Consider the following 21,483-nt stretch of genomic DNA (forward strand, 5'->3'; position numbering starts at 1 on the left):
GATTTGATGATAGGATTTAGATTTCAGGATAAAGACTCTTCTTTCTCAGAACAGCCTCAAAGTCTTCTGTCAACCCAAAGTCTGAGTAAATATGGTCTTTATCCTCCATAACTCTTCTGTCCTAAGGCCTGCAGATGACTTCACTGTCAAACCATCTGTTAATTCAAATTGTTATTACCAACCATCTGAGTAGTTTGGAGGAAAGAGAAGGATATTTTCCCACAAATCTCTCTTTTTCCTGATAAATAAATAAGAAGATGCTTCAAAGGTAGTGATGGGGCCATGTTGCGCACTGTTCAGGGTAGTTCCTGGATGTGTATTTGCAGAAGATTTTCTGTGTTTAAGTTTATTACATGGATTTGGACAGGAGACTTTCCAGATTTGCTGGGTTGGGGGGGAAGGCAACAAGAGGGTGAGGGGCCATGTTGCTGTTTTTAAGGCTAACATCATGAGAGAAAACCTTTCCCGATGTCCAGCCTAAATTTTCCTTGGCTAAATATCATCTTGTTCCTTCTATTTATGGCCCCTCAGACCACCCAAAACACAGACCCTTCCCCCACCATCAGCCTTCTGTCATAGTTATCATGTCCTCTGTCAGTCACTGTTTAGGGAAGCTCAATGGCCCAGTCAATGACTGTTCTCGTCCATTCAGAACTACTGGGTCAAAGGCTTCTAAAGAAAGTTGTTTGTAAATGTTGGGGGGACCAAAGCTCATCTTTAAAGTTACTTTGAAGTTATAGTACTTTGTCTTCAAAAACACAACGCTCTCCCAGTGCCTGTCACACAGCTGTGAAATATTGATGTTGGCTACTACTATGTAAGAGAAATAAAGTCCTCTCTCCCCTTTGATTTTCCTTCTGTATTTATCTTAATGTAATCTTTCACCTTCCGCCTGGGCTGTTTCCATTATGGCCTGTAACTTCTGACCTGCTGACTCTCTAGTGTGTCTCTCAGCACCGCCATGCCTACCCCCATCCCACAACGGAGTCCTCTACCCCCAGCAATTTTCCCTGCCCCTGCCCTGACACATCAGGATGAAATAACCTATGATTAATACTTACTGGGCCAATGCTTAAAGCAGATCAAGCAGTTCTGCACCTGCCCTTCAGTGGAAACTCTGCAGGCTCTTCCTTATTGCTAAGGAGGGATAGGAGGGGTAGAGACCAGGGAGCCATACCTCTGAGTTAACTTTGAAGAATCACTGGAATAACAAACATGAAAGCCCGAGGACTACCTGGGTGGGGGAACTAGTTTCTAGCACTTAGCACAGGGCCTGATACATTAATGTCTGTTGATTGTTCAGTTGCTACATTCCTGGGCAGCAGAGATGCTGAGACTTACATCCCAAACTTGTAAGTGAACACGGTCTAACTCTTTCTATATTCAATGTGAATGATTCTAGTTATACCCTATTCTTTTACGTGATAGGATAACATTCAATGGAAGTCTTACTTTTCCTTTTGACTTTCACTTACACATCAGTTTGCCCACAATAAAGCAACAGAATGATAAGGTTGAAAATAAGAGGGGATGGAATCCAGTATTTCTCCTTCTCCTCCGAACAGGGCATAAGGTATCTCTTACTAGCTCACAGGTGGGTGGGCAATTTCTTGGAATGAAAAAAAACAAGTAATATTTTGAAAAAAGGACTGGAAGGACTAACCAGTAGCAGGTTTGGGGAATTCCAAATGGGTCACCCCAAATCCATCCTCTCCCATCCTGTAAAATGCTATCAGATCAATATTCCTAAAATACTCCTTATAACATGATTCCTGTATTACGAAACATTCAGTGCTTCCCTGTTGCCTTTATGAAGCGTTCCAAATCCCTTAACCTGTGATATGAGACTCTCCAAAACCTAGGGTCAGGTATTCTTTTCAGTCTTATCTCCCCCTGCTCTCTACAGAAACCGATCAGACAACATAGTTTCTCCTACACAAATATTTAGCATTTCCACCTTCTTACTTTTATTCACATTAACTGTTCCCTATCTGGAACATCCTCTCTTTCTTTCCTCTTCTTTTTCCATCCAAATTCTGCCCATCCTTTGAGGTCTAGCTCAGGTTTCATCTCTTCTGAGAAGCCTTCATTTCAGTCTACGACTATCTTTGTTCTCCCTCTAACTGCCTATAGTTTCTGCTCCTCAAATGGCATTTTAGCATATATTGACTCCTTTTTATCTTTTCAGGTCTGTGCCTTACTTCTTCAACAAGATATTAAAAAACATTCAATTCAACAAACATTAAATGCCCACTAACTGAAGGCATCGTGATAGATTCTGAGGTAAGGAAGATGAAAATAGTCCCTGCCCTTGATTAGCTTTCATTTTACTAGCATTATCTCTTATTTCACACAATCATTTGCATAGAGTGGATAGGTGTTCAGTAATATCTACTGACAGTTTGGCCATTCCTTCCTTTATTAGTCATTCCCAACAGCCACAAAAACACTGGACTCCTTTACTGATATAAAATTCTAGAATGTTGGAACTAAAAGTTACCTGTAAAGGTCATCTAACCAAACTTCTCCAATTTACAGAGAAACTGAGCTCCTCCTGTACCTCTACCCCCGCCCAAAAAATTACTTGCTTAACATCACAGAACAAATTAATGTTAGAGCTTAAACTGGAATATGTATCTCCTGTGTTCCCAGTACAAAATGGGCTTTTATATGGGAGGAGGAAGTATAGTGGGAGAAGCATTAGAATTGGAGTCCAAGAACCTAACTAAAAAATTCTCATTCTGCTGCTATCTATCTGTGTGACCTTGGGCAAGTCACTCCCCTCCTTTAGGCTTCAATCTCCTCATCCGTAAAGGAGGGGTGTGGACTCCTCTAAATCCTGGGACCCCTGATCCCACAGAATTGGGCATTTCCTAAGAAGGGAGAGGCACAAAAGCCCACAAGGTCCTATTTGCTGAGGGTAGGAAAGCTCCATCAGCCTGTGGCTATTAAATCCTCAGGCTCCACTCCATCCCACAGTAGTTTAGAAGAGGCCAGGAGGGAAGCACTGGGCCTTGATTTGGTCTCAAGTTGGGGCAGGGGAGAAAGTTTTCTTTAAGATCACGTGTTTTAGAGCTGGAGAGGGCCACAGAAACCATCTAACATTCTAGCCCAATCCTCTATTTTGAGAGATAAAGAAACAGAGATGTAGAGGACTGCCCAAGGTCATGCAGGTAGTAAGTAGCAGGGCTAGATTTGAATCTGGGATTTTTTGTTTGGAATCCAGTGCTCATTCTTCCTATTTGGGATGTGCACATGACAGGATTCTGTATTCCTTGGCACTTTCTGTCTACAGGGAGGAGAAAGCATCTGGGAGAACACAGCTGTCTGGGAGAACATCAAAGCTCTCCCCCAGAAGCTGAGGGAAAGCCGGTTCTCAAAAAAGGGAACATCGTGCTGCCCTCTGCCTGTCAGCAAGAGCGGGGACATGTCTTTTGTCATGCCTGAGTCTCAGACTACATCTTTGGTCAAAAGATGAACTCTGTATGGGGTATCAATCAGACACATACACATGGTCAGCTCAACCAGTAGGGTTTAATGAGGATACAGATTAAGGGGAAAGCCTGGTGGTCAGAGTGGTCCAGAAGTGGAGGTCCTAAGTTCTGTATCATTTTGATGAGATGTTGGAGGACTACTTCTTGGGGATGTTGAAGAGGGAATTCCTGTTCATGTATGGACTGTTTACATGAGGATGTTTGAAGTCTTTCCAACTCTAAAATTCAACTATTCAAAGAAGAAGGAGATAACTATATTTACTAATGAAAGACATAGTCAGACATGAGAGGCAAAATATGTATATGACCCATGAAGTAGGATGTCAATAGTCATAAGAAGAGACACAGACACACAGACAGACAGATAGATAGACAGACACACACACACACACACGCGCGCCTCTCTGATGGCTGATATATGAAAATTCTCTCACAGGGACAAAGTCCTTTACTCCACATTAGGGACAGACAAGGCTTCCTATGCGAATTCTCCTGGGACTGTCATCACATTCAGATGTGACTAATATGTTAGCTATCAGAGACTTCCCTAAAAGCAAGTACTGTTAGTGGGAGACGAGTAGAGAGTACAGAGGTTACTAAGTACCCAAAAGGAGTGGGGAGGGAGAAAAGGAGAAAAAAAGGGAAAACTGAAGACCTGTTTATTCACAAAGTAAATCGCTAAAACTGAACAGAATTTCTATATCTCTCAAGTGTAATTCAATCCAGTTCAATTCAGAAAAAAAAAAAAATCTATCAAGTGGCTACTGTGTTCAAAGCATATATTATTATCACTGGGATTTCTTTGGTCCTTGACTTACAAAATGTTTGAGCATCTGCTAACAAATCAACTCAATCCAACAAATATTTATTTAGCAGATACCATATGGAAGGCCCTGTGCTAGTGCTTGGAATACCAAGACGAAATAAGATGCACTATCTGATTTCAGCTTCCCAAAACACATATAAAGCACTATTAATCTGATTTCACATATTGGAAAACTGAAGACCACAGAGCTTAATCCACATTCCTATTACCACTGGTGGATCAAAGATAAAGACTCAGGTCTCTTGACTCTCATCCCAATATTCTTGCAACTGGGTTGTATTCACTCAAGAAGCCTGTTACCTGCTTGGTCTGGTGAAGGAGGCCGACAAGTCTTGCCCTCTTCACGGCCATCTGGTGTAGGTGGAAACTGCTGCTTTCTCATAGCCCAGCGTTGCTTCCGAAGGCGGCTTGCTTTCAGATGAACACATCCCTGTAGATGACCTCGTTTATACCTGTAGGAAAGAGAAGGCATTCTCATTTAGAATCCATGTAATTTATCAGCTTTGGGAATGGGTATCCATGCCCTGCTTTAATCAAATAAAATACACAAATGTGAGTTTACAAAACTCAAAAAACTAAGGGGTGAGGATTACATTACATTACTCTAATGTCCCTTTAAAGAGCAAGTCACTCTGGTACATTTAATTCTTTGGTTTGGTAACTACTTTGACATAGTGTAACCAACAGGTACTTAGAGAAACTAGAATCATGGAATGTCAGAGATTGAAGGGACCCTCAGAGACCATCAAATCTAATTGCTTATTTTGCAAATGAGGAAACCAAGGTCCAGAGAAAAAAGATTTGTCCAAGATCACACATCAAGTTAGAGGTAGATCCCAGACTAGAAACCAGGTCTCTTGCTCTCCAGGTCAAGGCTTTTGTACTTTGCCAGACTATATTAGGGCCGCTACCAAAAGAAAATCAATCCGCTAAGATGATGAAGCATCTCTGAAATTATAACACAAGTCAATGGGAAAAGAGAATTTAGTTTATTAAAAAAAATCTCTTGTAACCTTTCAGGAACATAGTAGCGGTCTAGTAGTGAGGTCTTCCTGTTGGCGAGTTGAGCTATTAAGTTAAAATCAAGTCATGTACCCTTAATCACTCAGTGTGTCTGTAGTACTTTTAATATAATCCTAATAGTTCATGGTTTGCTCCAGTTCAAATTTTATAAGCCTGAAAACAAAGGAAGTGAGGGATGCTAAGTGGACTCAGTGATCTCTAAGTACCTTCCAAACCTAAGCTCTGTAACTTTTGGTTACTCCTTGCAGCATGGAGATTTGCCAGTGGCTCCCATTACACTGCAGTCATTGATGCAATCAGGCTGCTTGAGAACTGTGATTCTCTGCGGTGGGGCCTGGGCAGCCCTTTGAAGTAGTGGCCCCTGCTCCCTAGGTCCACAGGTTTCTGAGAGAGCCTGCTAAGATCTGGGTGTGGAGAAGCAAGGCCACTTCATGTGTGCCTGCTGGCTCACTAATCATAAACCACTGAGGAAGTCCAGGCTCCTGCTGGGACCCAGACAGCAAAGCAATTTCAAAGTACAGAGAGTGGCCTAATCAGGAAGGTGTGTCTACAAGGAAAGAATTCTCTTTATGTGTGCTTTGGGTCACCTTTGCTCCCGTTCCAAGAAGAAGGTACAAGGACCTTGCAGGGGCTAAGACCCACACAGCTGGAAGCTGTGGTATTGTTTTACTTGATTTTAAAAAAGTGTCCTTTAGCAACTACCCCTCAATTAAATAAAGATATAAGACCAAAAAAAACACCCTGCAATGATTAAATCTATATTGATTCTAACCCCAATGATTTGGAATCTGTGATCATTCATCCTAGGGCTGGGCTACAGTTTGCCTTCAATTTATCTACAAAGGAAAGGTTTCGTCATTAACAGTAACAATGTAAATAAGATGGCAAGGAAAACATGTCCATTACTTAAGAAATGAGTTGTTTGTAAGCGCTGAGATCACAAGTAAAGAATGTGCTAATTATAAATAAATATTATTTGTTCATTAAGGTAGATTCTTCAAAGGGCCTCTACTAGGCAAGTTGATTCTAAACGCCTCAATAAAAATTCACATTTTTATAGCACTTTACATCAACTCTGCAAGGTGGATACAGCAGACATCATTATCTCTGTTTTGCAGATGAGGAAACTGAGGCCCAGAGAAGTGAAGAGATATGCCCACAGTCACACAGCTATTAAGTATGAGAGCCTGGATTCAAACCATATCTTCCTGACTCCAAATCCTGCACTCTTTCCCACCATGCCACACTCTCTATCCCCCACCACAGCACCTAGCAGTACGACATAATGTGTTTAATAGATATTTACTGATTAATTGATCATGTGAAATTAAGATGGAAATCAATCCTTTGTTAAATTTGGGGACTGCAAAAGAAAAAGTAAGTTCCAAAATTCTCCCCTTCGCCTTTGTTACTAATAAAATAGCCAGTAGAGTAGAGTGAGATCACCTTATTAAATCTTTCTCCACTATAATGCAAGAGGTATTTGTAAGTATTCATATCTATGGACAGGATCGTAAAATCTGATCTTTATGTATTATTAACTTCAGATAGCAGAGGGAAATTCTGCACCGTATTTAAATGGGCTCACTTAAGTGGTCCTTCCTACTTTTCTTCTTCCCATCGTGAACCATAAAGCAAGGAGAAGAAAAAGGATAGAGAGTGGAGACCCCCAGAACTTTAAGTGTCCGAAATCCTAGACTCTTTTGGCTGGCCAGGGATCATAGAGAGCACCCAGACCAACCTCCTCATCTTAAAGAAGAGGAGACTAAGGCACAGTGATGCGGCATGACAATATTTAGGACTTCCTTTAGTGCTCTTGTCTACTACAACGTAGGGCTGTAGAATCATCAAAATGGTCCCACCCAAGCATCATGGTATGATGGTGATGACTACTGGAACGATATTGACTGTGCCCCTTTTGTGGGTTTGTACCTGAATGCTGGTACTCATCCCCAAGGTTGTGCTGTTATCCCTGAAGGCATTTCCACTGCAGGAATAAAGGACATGAACAATTGGAGTGAACAGTCACATACTTCCAACACATAACTGAGTTTTAAACAAATCTCACTATTAATAAAATCACATCTATTTTGCACAGGACCATAATAACGAAGAGCTAATATTCACACAGCACTTAAAATTTGCAAATTACTTTAAATACATCATTTTACTTGACCCTCAAAACAATCCTGTGAGGTAGGAGCCATTATTATCCCCATTTTACAGGTAAGGAAACTGTGGCTGGGAGGTTTAGTGACTTAAACAGGGTCACTTGGCTAGCAAGTATGGGAGGTAGAATTTGAACTCAGGTCTGACTCCAAGTCGAGCATTCTATGCATCATATAACCTAGCTGCCAAAAGTTTCTTCTTTCATCTTCTCCCTCAATGAATAATGAAGGTTTTATTTATTTACAAAATGCGTTTCTAATTTCAACTGAACTTGGGAATTCAAAAGTCATTATTCTAATTGTCAAAAGAACCTCAGAACAAGTCTTGTGTTCCTTTCTTTCAGTATGTGCACACTTAAAAATTTGTCATTTACATGCTCCAGTATTTCCTTTGCGGTGAAAGATTTGTTTTGTAATTATTCAAAATACATGTGCTTTAATACTAAATCACATTCTTATAGTGCTTTGAGGTTTATGAAGCCCTTTCCTCACAACAGTACTGTACAAGTGGTATTATTTCCATTTTTCAGTTGAAGAAAATACATCAGAGAAATAAAATCAATTTGCCAATGACATTAAAGCTAGTCAATATTAGAGTGAGGATTTGAACCCAGGTCTCCTGAATAGGTCTGATGCTCTTTCCACTCCACCAGGTTGCTGGAAAGAGATATATGCATTACTATATTTACTGGCTTTGGTACTTTAAAAGATCCGATGATTCTGTTCAAGTAGATACATATATTAGAGGAAGGTCCCCATCTTCATGGCAACAGGAAATTAATCTGAGGATGAGCCTTGCCAAATTTAGCCACAGACATATGGCTCATCCCTGGGACCCTACGTAAAAGCCTTCCCAGTTTCACAAGCCATTGAAAAGCTCTGCTGGCATAGCCTTCAAGAACCCAGTAGCAGCTCTATACCAAGATGGCACCCTAGAGGACTTTGGTTAAGGTTTGTGTTTTTAACTTTCATTATTATGTATTTCCTCCCAAAGAGTTCTAAGAAACAAGCCCAAAAAAATCTTAATTTTGTTCATATATGAGTTTACCAGACCATGTGGGCTTGAGCCAGTGCAAGGAAATCCTGAATTGAGATTACACTTCCTGTAAAATACTAAAGTACCTAATAAGCCAGAATTTTAAAAAAGGGTACATGAGTCAGAAAATATGCTAACAAAAATGTTTCAGTACCCCTTGCCTTAATATACATGTATATATGAGTGTATACATGTGTATGTAGCTATATCCAATGTAGCTTGCAAAATAAGTTTCTGTAAAGTGTATCTGATTTTCGTATTGGCTACTATGATGAAAATGAATTTATATTCCAGACTTTAATAACTGTCACTGAAAACTTTTGGAAAGAAAGGGATTAAAATAGGCCCATGTCATATTGGGTACTGTGAAGTTCTTTATAGCCAACTCTAGGACTCACAGTTCCTTTTTCTATTTTTGTAGCTTTTACAATGGCTTAAAGAACTAGGGTTAAAATCAAACTTCTCTAAATAGTTTTACCACTTAACAAATGATAAATCCACTTTATTGCCTCAGTACTCATGGTCTCACAGAGACTGCCTAAGATTAACAAGAACAGCCTAGGATTCTCACTTTCCATATACCCTACCTTGATTTGTGCCTTAAAAGTTCGGGCTCACATTTCCCAATAGATGAATGCTAAAAGTATGCGAACAACTTTCAAATGAAGAAATACAAACTATCAACAGCATCAGGAAAATCAATCAAAATTGTTAATAGTTAGCAATTTTTAAACTAAGGCAACTTTAAGGCATTACCCCACACTCATCAAATTGGCAAAGATGGGACAAAAAGGAAATTGCCAGTGCTGGTGGGGCTGTGGGAAGACAGGCATTGAAATTCAATCAGCATTTGTTAAGCACCTGCTACTAGCAAAATAGAGGGCTAAGTGCTGGGAGACGAAAGAGAAAAACAAAATAGTTCTTGAACTCAAGAAGCTTATATTCTACTGGAGAGAAATATGAGGCAAACAGCTAAGAAAATACAAGATAATATATAAAATAATTTCAGAGGGGAGTAAACTAGCAATTAGGGAATCAGGAAAGGCTTCCTGTAAGAGGTGTCACTTCAGCTGAGTCATAAAGGGAGCTAAAGTTTCCAAGAGGCAGCAGTGAAAAGGGACAGCATGTCAGGCATAGGAATTCACTGAAGGAAGTGCTGTGATCGAAACCCATCATTCTGGAAACCCATTTGCAATTATGCAAGAAATATTACTAGCCTTTATCTAGTAATCCTAACAGCAGGGTTTATACCCCCAAGGAAATCCATGACAGATAAGAAAGGATCTGTATATACCAAAATATTCATAGCAGCATTATTTTGAATAGAAAAAAGGTAGAAACAAGCTATGTGCCCACCAATTAGTGAACGCCTGAACAAATTGTGGTTTACAAATGCAACAGAATTAATGTGCCATGAGAAAAGAATATGAATTCTTTGGAGAAACATGGGAAGACCTCTATGAACAGAGTGAAGAAGGCAGAACTCAAAGTATAATATACACAATACAGCAATGTAAATGAAGAAAACACTAAAAAGCAAAAGAACTCAAATAAAATGGACAATGTTTGGTTCAATTTATTAAAATCAAGGTACAGATCTGTTGTATAAACATACAGCATACTGTAAAGATGAAAGCAACTTGTACTATCATTCAAATGGTAGTTTTGCTTACCTGTTTTGTTTTGTTTTTTAATGGAAAATTATGGGGGAAGTGTTTGTTAGGAAGTGACTAGTGGGGAAAATAAAATATATCAAAATCGAATAAAACATTGTGAAGTACAATTTATAGGCAGCACGGCTTGATAGCTAGACAGCTGGCCTCAAATCCAAGAAGACCACCATTCAAAGCCCACCACTATCATATAATAGCTATGTGACACAAGTAATTTAATTAATCCCTCACTATTCTAGGAAACTAAGACTTTAAATTGCAGACTGAATGACAATTTAATTGGCAGAGGAAATTTCTTTATCAGGGAGTTCCCTATATTTTTGAAATCCCAGGTCCAGTCCCTTATCCCTATCCCTATAAAGTATATAATTTAATAAAAGTTGAAACTCAGACTCAAGACTCCATACCCTATAAAAGTCCCCTCTAAGGTTTCCTTTCTTCTACTCTGTATGAATCTAATGAATACCTATTTATTTATATGTTATCTCACCCCATTAGAATGTAAGCTCCTGTTACACTCTGAACTGTTTTTGCTTCTCTACCATTTGGCACAGTGCCTGGCAATAGTAAGTACTTAAGTTGTTGGCTGATTAAAAAAGAAAGTTCTCTTAATTTTCCTTTGATAACCATCCATTCAATATATATCAGCATCTACTTACTATATGCAAAGCCAGGGATGCGCTGGAGCCAGCTCCTACTGGCCTCAGGAGAGCCTACTGTTAAACTTTTGGTGTGAGCATTTACATGCCAGATACGACAAGCTACAAACCAGGGTTTGATTTATTGTTTTGTTCTGTTGATTGCCAAGACTTATGAAAGTGATAGGAAAAAAATGTTCATAATTTAGATTAAACTTAAAAGTGTTTCCTGAATTTTCAGAAAGTTGATTGTTAAACATTTGTCAGCACATGCTTATGCTAGGCACTATAGCATTCAAAGAGATTTAAGTATGACCATGGCCCATTATTTACTCATATTTTTTGCTGTACCTGGAATGCTCAGCCCTGACCCTCTGTTGAATTTTTACCTGGTCTTTAGAGTTTAATTCAAGCACTCTCTCCTCTATCAAGCCTTCCCTGACTGCTCCCCCCTTTTCCAGTAATGAGCTTTTCACTTCTGACTTCACTTAGAACTTTGAATTTTGCTTGCACCAATCTAACAAACTTAGCCTGTATTATTTTGTACAGTGGCTCTTTGTGTATGCTTCACATCCACTATTTAGACTCTGTTCTGAGCAGGGACTGTATCTTCTCTAAACAGTCAAATCTAACCCTAGTTCATTGTATTCCACACTGTCGGTGGTTAATAGATATTTGTTGAACTGAATAAAGCAAGATCTCTGATTTTCAGAAATCCAAAATTATTTAGGGGAAAAATATGAGGCCCAAAACATCCATAAAACCAAAACGTAGCAAATACAATGAAGAAGGCTGGGCTGATTAGAGAACATTTCATGGAAAAGATGGGATTTGAGCTATTTGAAGAATAGGTAGAAACTTTAAAGAGGACAAAGGGGAAAGGATAGATGAGAAAAAATAACCAGAAGCTGTTCTGACAAGGAAGGCAAGCAGATTATATTGACTAGAGTAGAGTGGTGTAAGGAAACAGTGGAAGACAGCACCCAAAAGGCATGTTGGAGTCAGACTGTAGAAGACTTTGAATGCTAGGTTAAGGTGCCTGGACTTTATCCTATAGGCAATCGAGAGCTATGAATGACTTTTCAGCAGGAATGTGACATGAGTAGTATTAAACCAAGGATGGTTTCTTCTAAACTTAAATGGAATGGCACACACTCTCAATTCAATTACAATCTGTTGACAATTAGCTGAGTTAGGCACATCCATACTAGGTGAAAAAAAAATCTAGGCCTAGGGTCCCATTACAGAGGAAAGGGAAGCCAGCTTTGGAGGCAGATTTTTGAAGTCTTGATTTAGTATGAAAACACAAGGCTCTCTTAAGGAATAACTTCTTTCTTTGCAGTGCAAATAATTTTTTAAAATTACAGCTGTTGCTAGTTGTGGGTATCTTAAGAGCTCTAGGGCTCTTCAAAGCTGCAGTTTGTTTTCTGGAAATGTGGACACAGGAGATGATTAGGAAGGACTTGAAACCATATTTCTTACCTTTTGGGGTTGATCTTTCTCTTCTGCTTGTTGCTCACACCAGGAGGATTTGTAGGCGCCTTCCCCCTCCTACAGGGCACTCCTCTCTTCTTCTCTGGCTCTGAAACCTTTTCACCAGACACTCTCCCTGCACCTATTGCCCGGGACAGCTGAAAATACCAGTTGTATGGTCATCACAGGGCTCAAAGCCTTGGAGAACTCCTGAGCCAAGTGATAAAAGCTTAATCAGAAGCTTAAGCCAAGTGCTCTCCACAGCCCATGTCTTTTCCCTTCTGTTGATAAATGGGCTCAAACTCATTTTACAACTAGATAAATTAAGGCACACACCCACACAAAAAGTAGCCTGAATTCCATGGGCAACTATGACTCTAGTTGGTATAGAATTCCTGTGGACCAGAAGTGTCAAACTCTCCACAGGCTATAAAATTCTGAGTAAAACCTGAACCAGACTAATATACATATATATATATGTATATATATATATATATATATATATATATAATGTAATACAATCTAGATGATGTTACTTTGTGGTTTTCTAAGGCAATATGCAGCCATCAGGGATCTGTTTCTTTTTCAGTTTAATACCAGTGGCCTAGAACCAGAGACATAATGAAACTAGGCCAGGCCTTTCCTCTAACTTTTGGCAACCTATTCCTCTCTCTCTGATTCTCTGTCTCTCTCTGTCTCTCTCTCTCACCAGCCCTTCACTGACTACCTAGTCAAAATGCAAGAGTAAGGGAAAAGTTATGTTTGTAGTAGTGGGGGAATTCTGGACTCTCATATCCTAGACCATAGGTGGGGAACCTGTACTCTTGAGGCCACATGTGGTCCTCTCGGTCCAACCTTCACAGAACAAATCCCTTTAATAAAAAGATTTGTTTTGTAAAACTTGAATTCAGTCAAAAGGCCTCACCCAAGGACCAAGAAGGCCACATGTGGCCTTGAGGCCACAGGTTCCCTACCCCTGTCCTAGACCTAGCTTAACCTTTCCCAAGCCACATGATGTCAGCTATAAGAAACTGTGCTAAACCTGGAGTCAGAGGCCTGGGTAAAAAAAAAAAAGCTGGCTTGTAGAGATCCTCTATACAAGGTCTAGTGCCCATGTCAAAAAGCCCTTCTATGATGTTAACTGAGAACATAAACTGGCTTGGAACACCAAGAAAGAACATGAGCATTCTGTGTCTCTTCTCTCCATTCTGCCACACCCTCCCAAAATGGAAATATGACCCTTACAGACATGATCTTTGAGCTACCAAGGACCTCTTTACTATTCCTGACTCTAATTTGTAAATATAAAAAATCGTGCCTAAGTATGCCCTTGGTCTGAGAGGTGATGTGATTTTAAGGACAGCATGATTTGGTGGAAAGGGCATTGAATTTGGAGTCCAAGGATCTGGGTTTGAATCGTAGTTCTTCTAGTTCTGTGTGATCCTGGGCAAGCTGACTGTGCCTCAGTTTCCTCATCTGTAAAATGAGGGTTTTAGATGGCTCAGAAGGTCCTTTTCAGATCTATCCCTAAAATCCTATAAATTCCTCCTAAGCACGTGCTTATCTATGTCCTTATGCCTCTCCTTTTTAAACAATTTGCTCCTTAAGGGCAAGGAATGCACGTAAGGGGAAAGGGTTGTCTTCTTCTTCTACCCAGCAACCAACAGAGAACACCATATATATGTCAGTTATTCAGTAGACCCAGCATTTCACTGATGTGGGTACTAGACAGCCAGGTGGCACAGTGGGTACAGCACAGGGCCGGGTATGATAAAGGACTGGGCTAAATCACAGCCTTGGACACTGACTGGCTGTGTGACTCTGGGCAAACCATAGCCTCTGTCTGCCTCAGTTTCCTCAACTGTAAAATGGAGGGGAATAGTAATGGCACCTCCCTGGCAGGGCTGTTGTGAAGATCCAACGACTTATTTGGAAAGTGCACAGTACTTGGCATATGTCATGTGCTTAATAAATGCTTGTTCCCTCCCTTCCCTTTTCTCCCCTTTATGCAGATTGCAACTTCTCCACAACTAAGAACTGCTTTGTGACCAAATTCTTCTTGTGAAGAATTACTGTGACCGAAAAAATTCATACTTTGTCACCAGCCAGGTCTGTCTTTAGAAGACAGACACACAGATAGCTAACAAGCTTGGCAAGGTCTTCCAGAACTTCCACTTAGCTGGCATGGCCTTCAAGAACCCAAGGTTACCTCCAGGTCTTAGAGGCACTGGAGAAGAGTTTCTGGGGGGACCTCTGTGCAAGGTGGGCCCTTCATAAATGTTTCCTGAATTTAATTAAACAGCTAGGCATCTGGAGACCTGGGTTTCTCATCTCTGCTCCACCAACAACATACTTTTTGCCTCTGAACAAGTCACTTCCCCGATCTGAGGCCTAGTTTTCCTATTTATAAGATAAGAGGGTTGGACTAGATGTCCTCTAAGGTCCCTTCAGGCTTTGATATTCTATGACTGGGGCAATGGCCAGATAGTTACCTTTTGTTTCTGTTGCCCCCATGACAGTGAAGATACCAGTGTTTTCAGGCTTCCACTCGTCAATCCATAGGTGACTGCCTGGGTCATGTTTTTCACATCAAGAAAAGAGAAGTCCCTCCTGGATCTTGCACCTTCTTCACCAGAGTTATTGTCACAGATGTGCAAGGAAGAATATACTGAGTGAGCCTTCTCTTTCTGTTCTGCTGGCAGAGGGAGGCTCCGGCTGAGGCAACACCATGTAAGTCGCGGCTCAGCGCTTAGGGAGGGGAAGGAGCCCCTGGCCCCTGAGCTCCGAGGGTACCCTGAGTGTGAAGTTGGGCTGATTTGGGGCCAGACAAGGGAGTCTTGGTGCTGAGTAGGAAGAGCATGGCAGTAAAAGCTTTCAAATGAGTGGCATATGCTGGTATTCTCCAGCGACCTGGGAGAGTTCTCCAAGCCTTGCGGAGTATGCTCCTGGCCATGTGAGGAAGTCTCACACAACTCCCAGTCCTGAAGCAGCTGTTCAGAAGTACCCCAAGAAGACTCTCTTTTTCCAGATGTGGATGTCACCAGTAACGTGGTACTCCCTGAATGGAGGTGGCGGAGGAGCTGACCCTCACTTTTAATGTCAGTTGCTATGAGAAAGCTGCTTGTGTACACGGAGGTAAAAGAAACCTTCTTCTCAGCCACCTGTTTGGTGCAGCACGTGGCTCTGCCTGGTGTCTCCTCAGATGCCTGTGCCTTACCAACTGCTGTGTCTCCAAGCTCTGCTCCCACACCTCCTGGTTGCACGTGCCTGGGACTCTCACTGCCACTGGCTAGCTCAGTGAGGATGTTGATGGAGTGCACCGGTCTAGGAGACAAGTGAGATGCCGAAGCCATAGTGGGTGTTACTCTATTAAGGGGCAACCCCAGCGCACCTGCTGGACACTCTGCCTGGGGGAGAGAGGAAGGCCCAGCCAGAGATTCAACCTCATTTGCCTTTTTGCTTCCTCTGAGGGACATAGTTTCCTGCTTCTTGCCCATAGCAACGGATAATTCTGTTCGAGTCTCTTCTTGAGGTAACTGAAGGATATATTTTGGAGAAAATGCATTGTCTTTCTGAGGAATGGTCAGCCCAGAAGTTGTACTTGCAGCTGTAATCGAAGAAGGAAAGTGACTTCCATCTGGGGGCTCAGGGCCCCTCCTGGTTCCTACAGCTGCAGAGTCACAAAAATAAGAATGTTTGGAGTATTTTCTGTTTGTCAAACCAAGCCCCAGAATAGCAGAAAATGATGCCAATGACACACTCTCTGCATCTGAGACAGACGGCATGGCTTCTCCTGCACCACCACCCTCACTGCTGTCCTTTCTCTCTGAGACACCTTCAATACTCTTAATGCGTTCACTTGGTCCGGTGTCTAAGCCACTTGCTCCCTGCTGAGCTTTATCTGTCCTAGATTCTGAGGAGATACCAGGGGAGGAGCAATCTAGCACTTTACTCCCCTCCCCTCCCGATTCCAAGAACACCCAATTCTTTTTACTACTCAGTTCCTCCACCTTCAGTTTTTTTCTCTCAGATGGGAGCTTTTCTGACTCTGGCAAGGTTTTGCCAGGGCTGCAGCTGTGTAGCCTCAGAACCACTTGGGCCCACTGACACCCTTCCTTGTCTTCCCCATCACTGGGAGGAATGGCTTCCTGATCTAGGACAACAGTGGAAGAGTCTTGTGAAATGGGAATAAAAGACTTCCTATCACCAGCACTGAGGGCATGGGGGCATGGTGCACAGGCTTCCCTTAGCATCTGCTGCACCACTGACTGCTTGGCATTTGGAGCTGGCAAAGGCTTCTGGCTACCTACATGATTAACCATGTTGGAGGGGATGCTACAGCTAAGGGTAGGGGATGACCCAGCTCTATTCACTCTAGGATGGGCACCGCTTCCCAACAGCTGAGATGTTTCCTTGTGTTCATTCTCAGACAATGAAACTTCCTGGGCTTGCTGATGCCCCACGGGGTCGGGCTCTGTAACTTTTTCCCCAAGTGGGGACATGATCTGGGGGCTCAAAATAACACCCCCACATGTAGAGGCCCTGGTATCTCTGGGCCCTGCCATGCCCTCTCCACCCTCAGCCTCTTTTCTGTCAGAGCCCAGGTTTCTTGTGTCACACAGCCTTGTTTCCCTTGGCTTCTTGATACTTTGACTGGTTTTCATTTTCTGGTATATTTTCTTAAATGTTTCATCCCCATACATTTGCCACTTCTCCTGGGAGAACATCTTCAGTTTTCTTTGACTGAATTTCTTTCCTGCCACCTTGCATCTCACAGAGGTCCCCTCCCCACTCAGTTTTTTCCCACCATTGTGATCTTCCGTTGGTGTCTGGTTATCAGTGGGATGACTCAGCGGCAGGTCCTCCACCGCAACTTGTCTGACCAGGGCCCGAGGGTGGCTGCTGGGAAAATCCACAGACCTCGGTACAGAACCAGAACTATCACCATGCAGATGATGTGAGGAACCAGGACTTGGGGGCCGCTTTGAGAGGCAAGATGCCCAAGGGTTCTCTGCCCTCTCCTGAAAGGTTCTAGTACCTTCAACAAATGGCAAGGAATTGCTCCTTGTGACAGGCACACAATCCACGGTGGTGGAAAACTGAGTAGGGACTGAGTGGAAGAAGAGAGGCTTGGATTTTTCAAGTGGAGTGTAGGTGGATTTGACAGAGCATAATGTGATATTCTTCTTCCGGGTGGTATTGAGGGATCTGATGTCAAAATGGAAGGAGTCCTTGTAAGTATAAGGCATAGGGAGATCGATGCTTCCCTGCTTCGAGAGGATGGTCTTCCTGGGCCTGACATTGTCCAGTTGGGTGTCATCCACCACAGCCTTGTTGTGGGAGATGAGTTTGGAAATGTGTTCCTCTAGCTTCTTTTTCTCCAACATCAGGGCAGCTGCTCTTTCCCCAAGATGGACTTTGGTGCCAGTTGATGCCATTCCTTTCGGAAGCTCAGGAGGATCATTCTCTGACTCCACACTGTGTTCAGACAGACTGTGCAGGGGACTTGCGGACAGCACCTGCTGCTCCACGCTGTCAGACCGTGAGAGGTAGCCTGAGTCTGTGCTCTCACATTTCTTCAGCTTGCCTTCAGACACCTTCACGTCCCAATGCTTCTCAGAGTAGGTTGCTTGCTGTCTTTGCAGCTGGCTGTGCTTACTGGCTGTTGGAGATCTCTGTTCCTGCATCTTCCATCTCTGGGGCATACCTACTGGCAAAAGCCCTGGGGAAGCCCTATGTGGAGGTTCCAATGGGGCTTCCTTGTCCAAGGCCCCAAGAGCAGACCCATGACCTGGAGAAATCTCGGATTTCGTCTCCAGACTCTTGAATGAAAAAGAATTCAAAGCTGAGGGCCCTGTCTGCCCAGTCCCCAGGGTACTGGGAGAGGTGGTGATCTCCAAAGTCCTTTCTTCCTCTCCCACATCTTTTTCCTCACCGCTCTGCTCGGTCGTGGAGGGCTGTGGGAGGGTTTCTCCCAGCCTGTCACCGTCTTCCAGGAGGCTGCTGTTGTCAGACTCTGATGACAGTCGAGCATTGTTGATGTGTGTCTGAGTCCTTCTATGCTTGTACAAATTGCTCTGGGTCTTGAAGGCAATGCCACAAGTGGTACAAGGGAAAGGCCTCTCTCCTGTGTGGGAACGGATATGCTTCTCAAGCACACTGGGCTTCAGGCAGTCCCGCCCACAGTGCTGGCACAGATACTTCCCTGCATTCCGGGACTTCCCTGGGCTTCCCAAGGTTGTGCTCGAACAGGAGGCAGCAGGGGACAAGACAGGTAGAGCACCCACGATGTTCACAGTTAGTGTTTGGGTCTGGGGCTTCCTTGGCTGGGATGCTTCCGTCCTCTCTGACTGAAGCAATGGACTCAAAATTAAGGGAAGGTTGCTGCTGTCCAGGCTGAAGCTGCCACCGCTGGCTACCAGTGAATGACTTGGCTGGAAGCCTCCAGCCTGGACTGGGTGGTACAGTGGAATGGTAAGGGCCTTCAGATACACGGTCGGAGGCAGACTTTGTTCGGGTTGCAAGATGACAGGGCCAGTGAGATGTGGGGCTGTCTGCTTGCTATGGGAAGCCTGGAGGCACAGGGTCTGTACTGGCTGATTTGTGGCTGGTGTGGCTGAACAGCTGGCTGGGGGCACCTCCATCTCACATCCTCTGGCACATCCCAGGAATTGGAATGATCTGCAGGCAACAATTACAGACACCTGAGTTTACAGTGAAATATAAAATCATTGCATTTCAGTGATGAAATATACCTTAGAGATGCACCAATTCACAGGATCCACTGCATGTCAGAGGGGAAAAGGACCTTAGAAATCAGCTAGTCCAACCCCCTCATTTTATAACTGAGCAAACTAAAACCTACGTAGAGGACATTGCTTGTCCCAAGGATATGAGACAGATCTGTAACTTGAACCCAAATTTCCAGACTGCTAAGCCAGTGTTTTTCCCACTACACTATTCTTTATCTTCACAGTTCATCTGTAGCACAGCTAGAACAAGAACCCTTGGATCTAAACTCTTCATTCAGGGTTCTTTGCATCAGTGCCTCCTACACCAATAAACGAAGCCCTTTTCCATCTCTGCACTCTTACTCCTGCTGCTCCCTTCACATGGCAGGCCCTTTTCCCCTCTACCTCCCCAAATCTGACTGGCCCAAATCCAACCTCCTCAAGAAAAGCCTCAGAGCAGCGTTGGTGAAAACTTTCTCCAATGAATTCCAAAACCACTCACTGTCTTTCTGTTCATTTAGAATTTGACTATTCTCCCTTCCACGTCATTCAATAAGTATTTGTGGAGCATTGTGTGTGTGCCCAGTACTGTGCTATGTGCTATGAGCATACAGAGATGAGCCAGATAGTAGCACTCCTTCTCTCAAGGAACACAGTTTATTTGGGAAAACATACACACAAAACACACACACACACACACACACACACACCCCTTAAGATTAATGTACAATATCTCAGTTTTTACACTGTGTGACCCTGTAGGACTCATTTCACAAGCTAGACTTTGCCCTAATTTCTAAGATCCTTTACAATCCTATATTCTAATCTTTCCAGCTGTTAACATTTAAAATTCAAAGGGTCCCTTCAAGCACTGACATGCTGTTTCTAAGGTCCCTCTCAGCGTTGACAGACCCACATACTCTTTTCATAAAGTCCACAAGAGCTGTTTGATAAATGATTAAACTGAAAGAAAGAATGCTTGATAAATGTTTGTTGAATGAATGGAGGAAATTGGCTGTTCCTTCCAAGAAATGTGAGCATGAAGCACTTAAAGCTCAGATCACCATTGCACCCTCAGAATTTCCCTTCCTTGAAAACTGAATTTGGGTGAGTTGTTTTGTTTTAAAAGGTGGGGATAAATTTAGAGATAAAACAAGAGAAGTTCTAGAATTGATATGAATTAATATGAAAGAAAGATGAAGATTTTTCTAAAAACATTGTCACTAGAAGTCTCAAGAATCAAATAGTCTATCCTACCCCCATTATAGGAACCTGGGATCCAGAGAAGTGACTTGCCTAAACTCACACAAATAGTAATTGCTAGAGGTGGACTAAAGGCAGATCCTCTGCTTCCAAAGCCAATGTTCTTTCTACTATACCATGTTGCCTCCTGTGTTTTGAGGGGAAGTAGGGCTTAGAGGGGCCTATGAACCCCCATGGGGTTCGTGGATGGATTTTAAAGGGTCTACACACTTGGACTGGGAATTTTTTTTTTTATTTTCACTAACTTCTAGTTGAAACTTAGGATTTCCTTCCATTGTGAATTTTAAAATATATATGTATAAATTTTACATATATATACTTATACATACATATAAATATACACATATACATACATACATACACACACACACATATATACACACACACATCCTAAGATGGGTCAATGATACACACAAAAAGGTTGAGAACTCCTGGCCCACAGAATTCTTCTGAAGAGCACAAAATATTTTTAATACAGTAGCCTATGACTATGAACCAGGCTTAATCTTTACATTTTTCAGGCTGTCTGGGGAATTATAGAATGAAGTGGCTTGCCTATGGTTACATGGTATACTGATGAAGTATCTGAGATCAGATCCAAGCTGGCTGACCACCCCCCATCTCCCATGTGTTTTTATCCTTAATGCTGCTAGGGGTTCAGAGATGTTCTGTTGGGGTCCTTTGCAAATGAGTTTTAATTTGCAAAGAACTTTGCAAACCCTAAAGCACTATGGAAATGCTAGCTATCATCATCATCATCGTATTATTTGTAAGGCTCTGAATGCTCTATCTTGGTGCTTGAGTTCTGATAAAGGAAAAGAGGTTAGCTCGAATTGGGTCAGGGGACTAAATTGCTATGTATTCTGGAAGAAATCATCACAAGAAAAAGGAGCTATTATTTTCTTGATCATTTTGGTTGGAAAGAAGAAAATCCCTGGATGGGGTATGGATTCAATTCTACAAGAACTTCTATGTTTCAGGCAGGCGCTAGGCCATAGGAATACCAAGACAAAAAACAAACAAAAACAAAAACAAAAAAAACCAAGAGCCCTTATCCGAAGGACATTACATTCTCTTGGGGGCAAAGTGGGGCGGGGGGGAGAGGAGAGGATAAAATGTACAGAGAGCAATAAATTGGAAAGAAATACAAAGTAATTT

At 42.4% G+C, this 21,483-nt stretch overlaps 1 protein-coding gene across 1 annotated transcript in view; it reads right to left on the reverse strand.

The window, feature by feature from the left end:
* ZNF831 (zinc finger protein 831) overlaps positions 1-19,000 on the reverse strand; it is a 52,082-nt gene extending 33,082 nt beyond the window's left edge. Inside the window, exons 1-3 of the mRNA XM_036752787.1 lie at positions 14,824-19,000; positions 12,341-12,489; positions 4,621-4,772 (exon numbers count right to left, since the gene is read on the reverse strand). Coding sequence (XP_036608682.1) covers positions 4,621-4,772; positions 12,341-12,489; positions 14,824-18,975 — 4,453 coding nt within the window. The 5' untranslated portion in view covers positions 18,976-19,000. The remainder of the gene's footprint in view (positions 1-4,620; positions 4,773-12,340; positions 12,490-14,823) is intronic.
* Positions 19,001-21,483: the final 2,483 nt, after the last annotated feature.

The sequence above is a fragment of the Trichosurus vulpecula genome, chromosome 3 (assembly GCF_011100635.1).
Source record: "Trichosurus vulpecula isolate mTriVul1 chromosome 3, mTriVul1.pri, whole genome shotgun sequence".
Taxonomy (NCBI): domain Eukaryota; kingdom Metazoa; phylum Chordata; class Mammalia; order Diprotodontia; family Phalangeridae; genus Trichosurus; species Trichosurus vulpecula.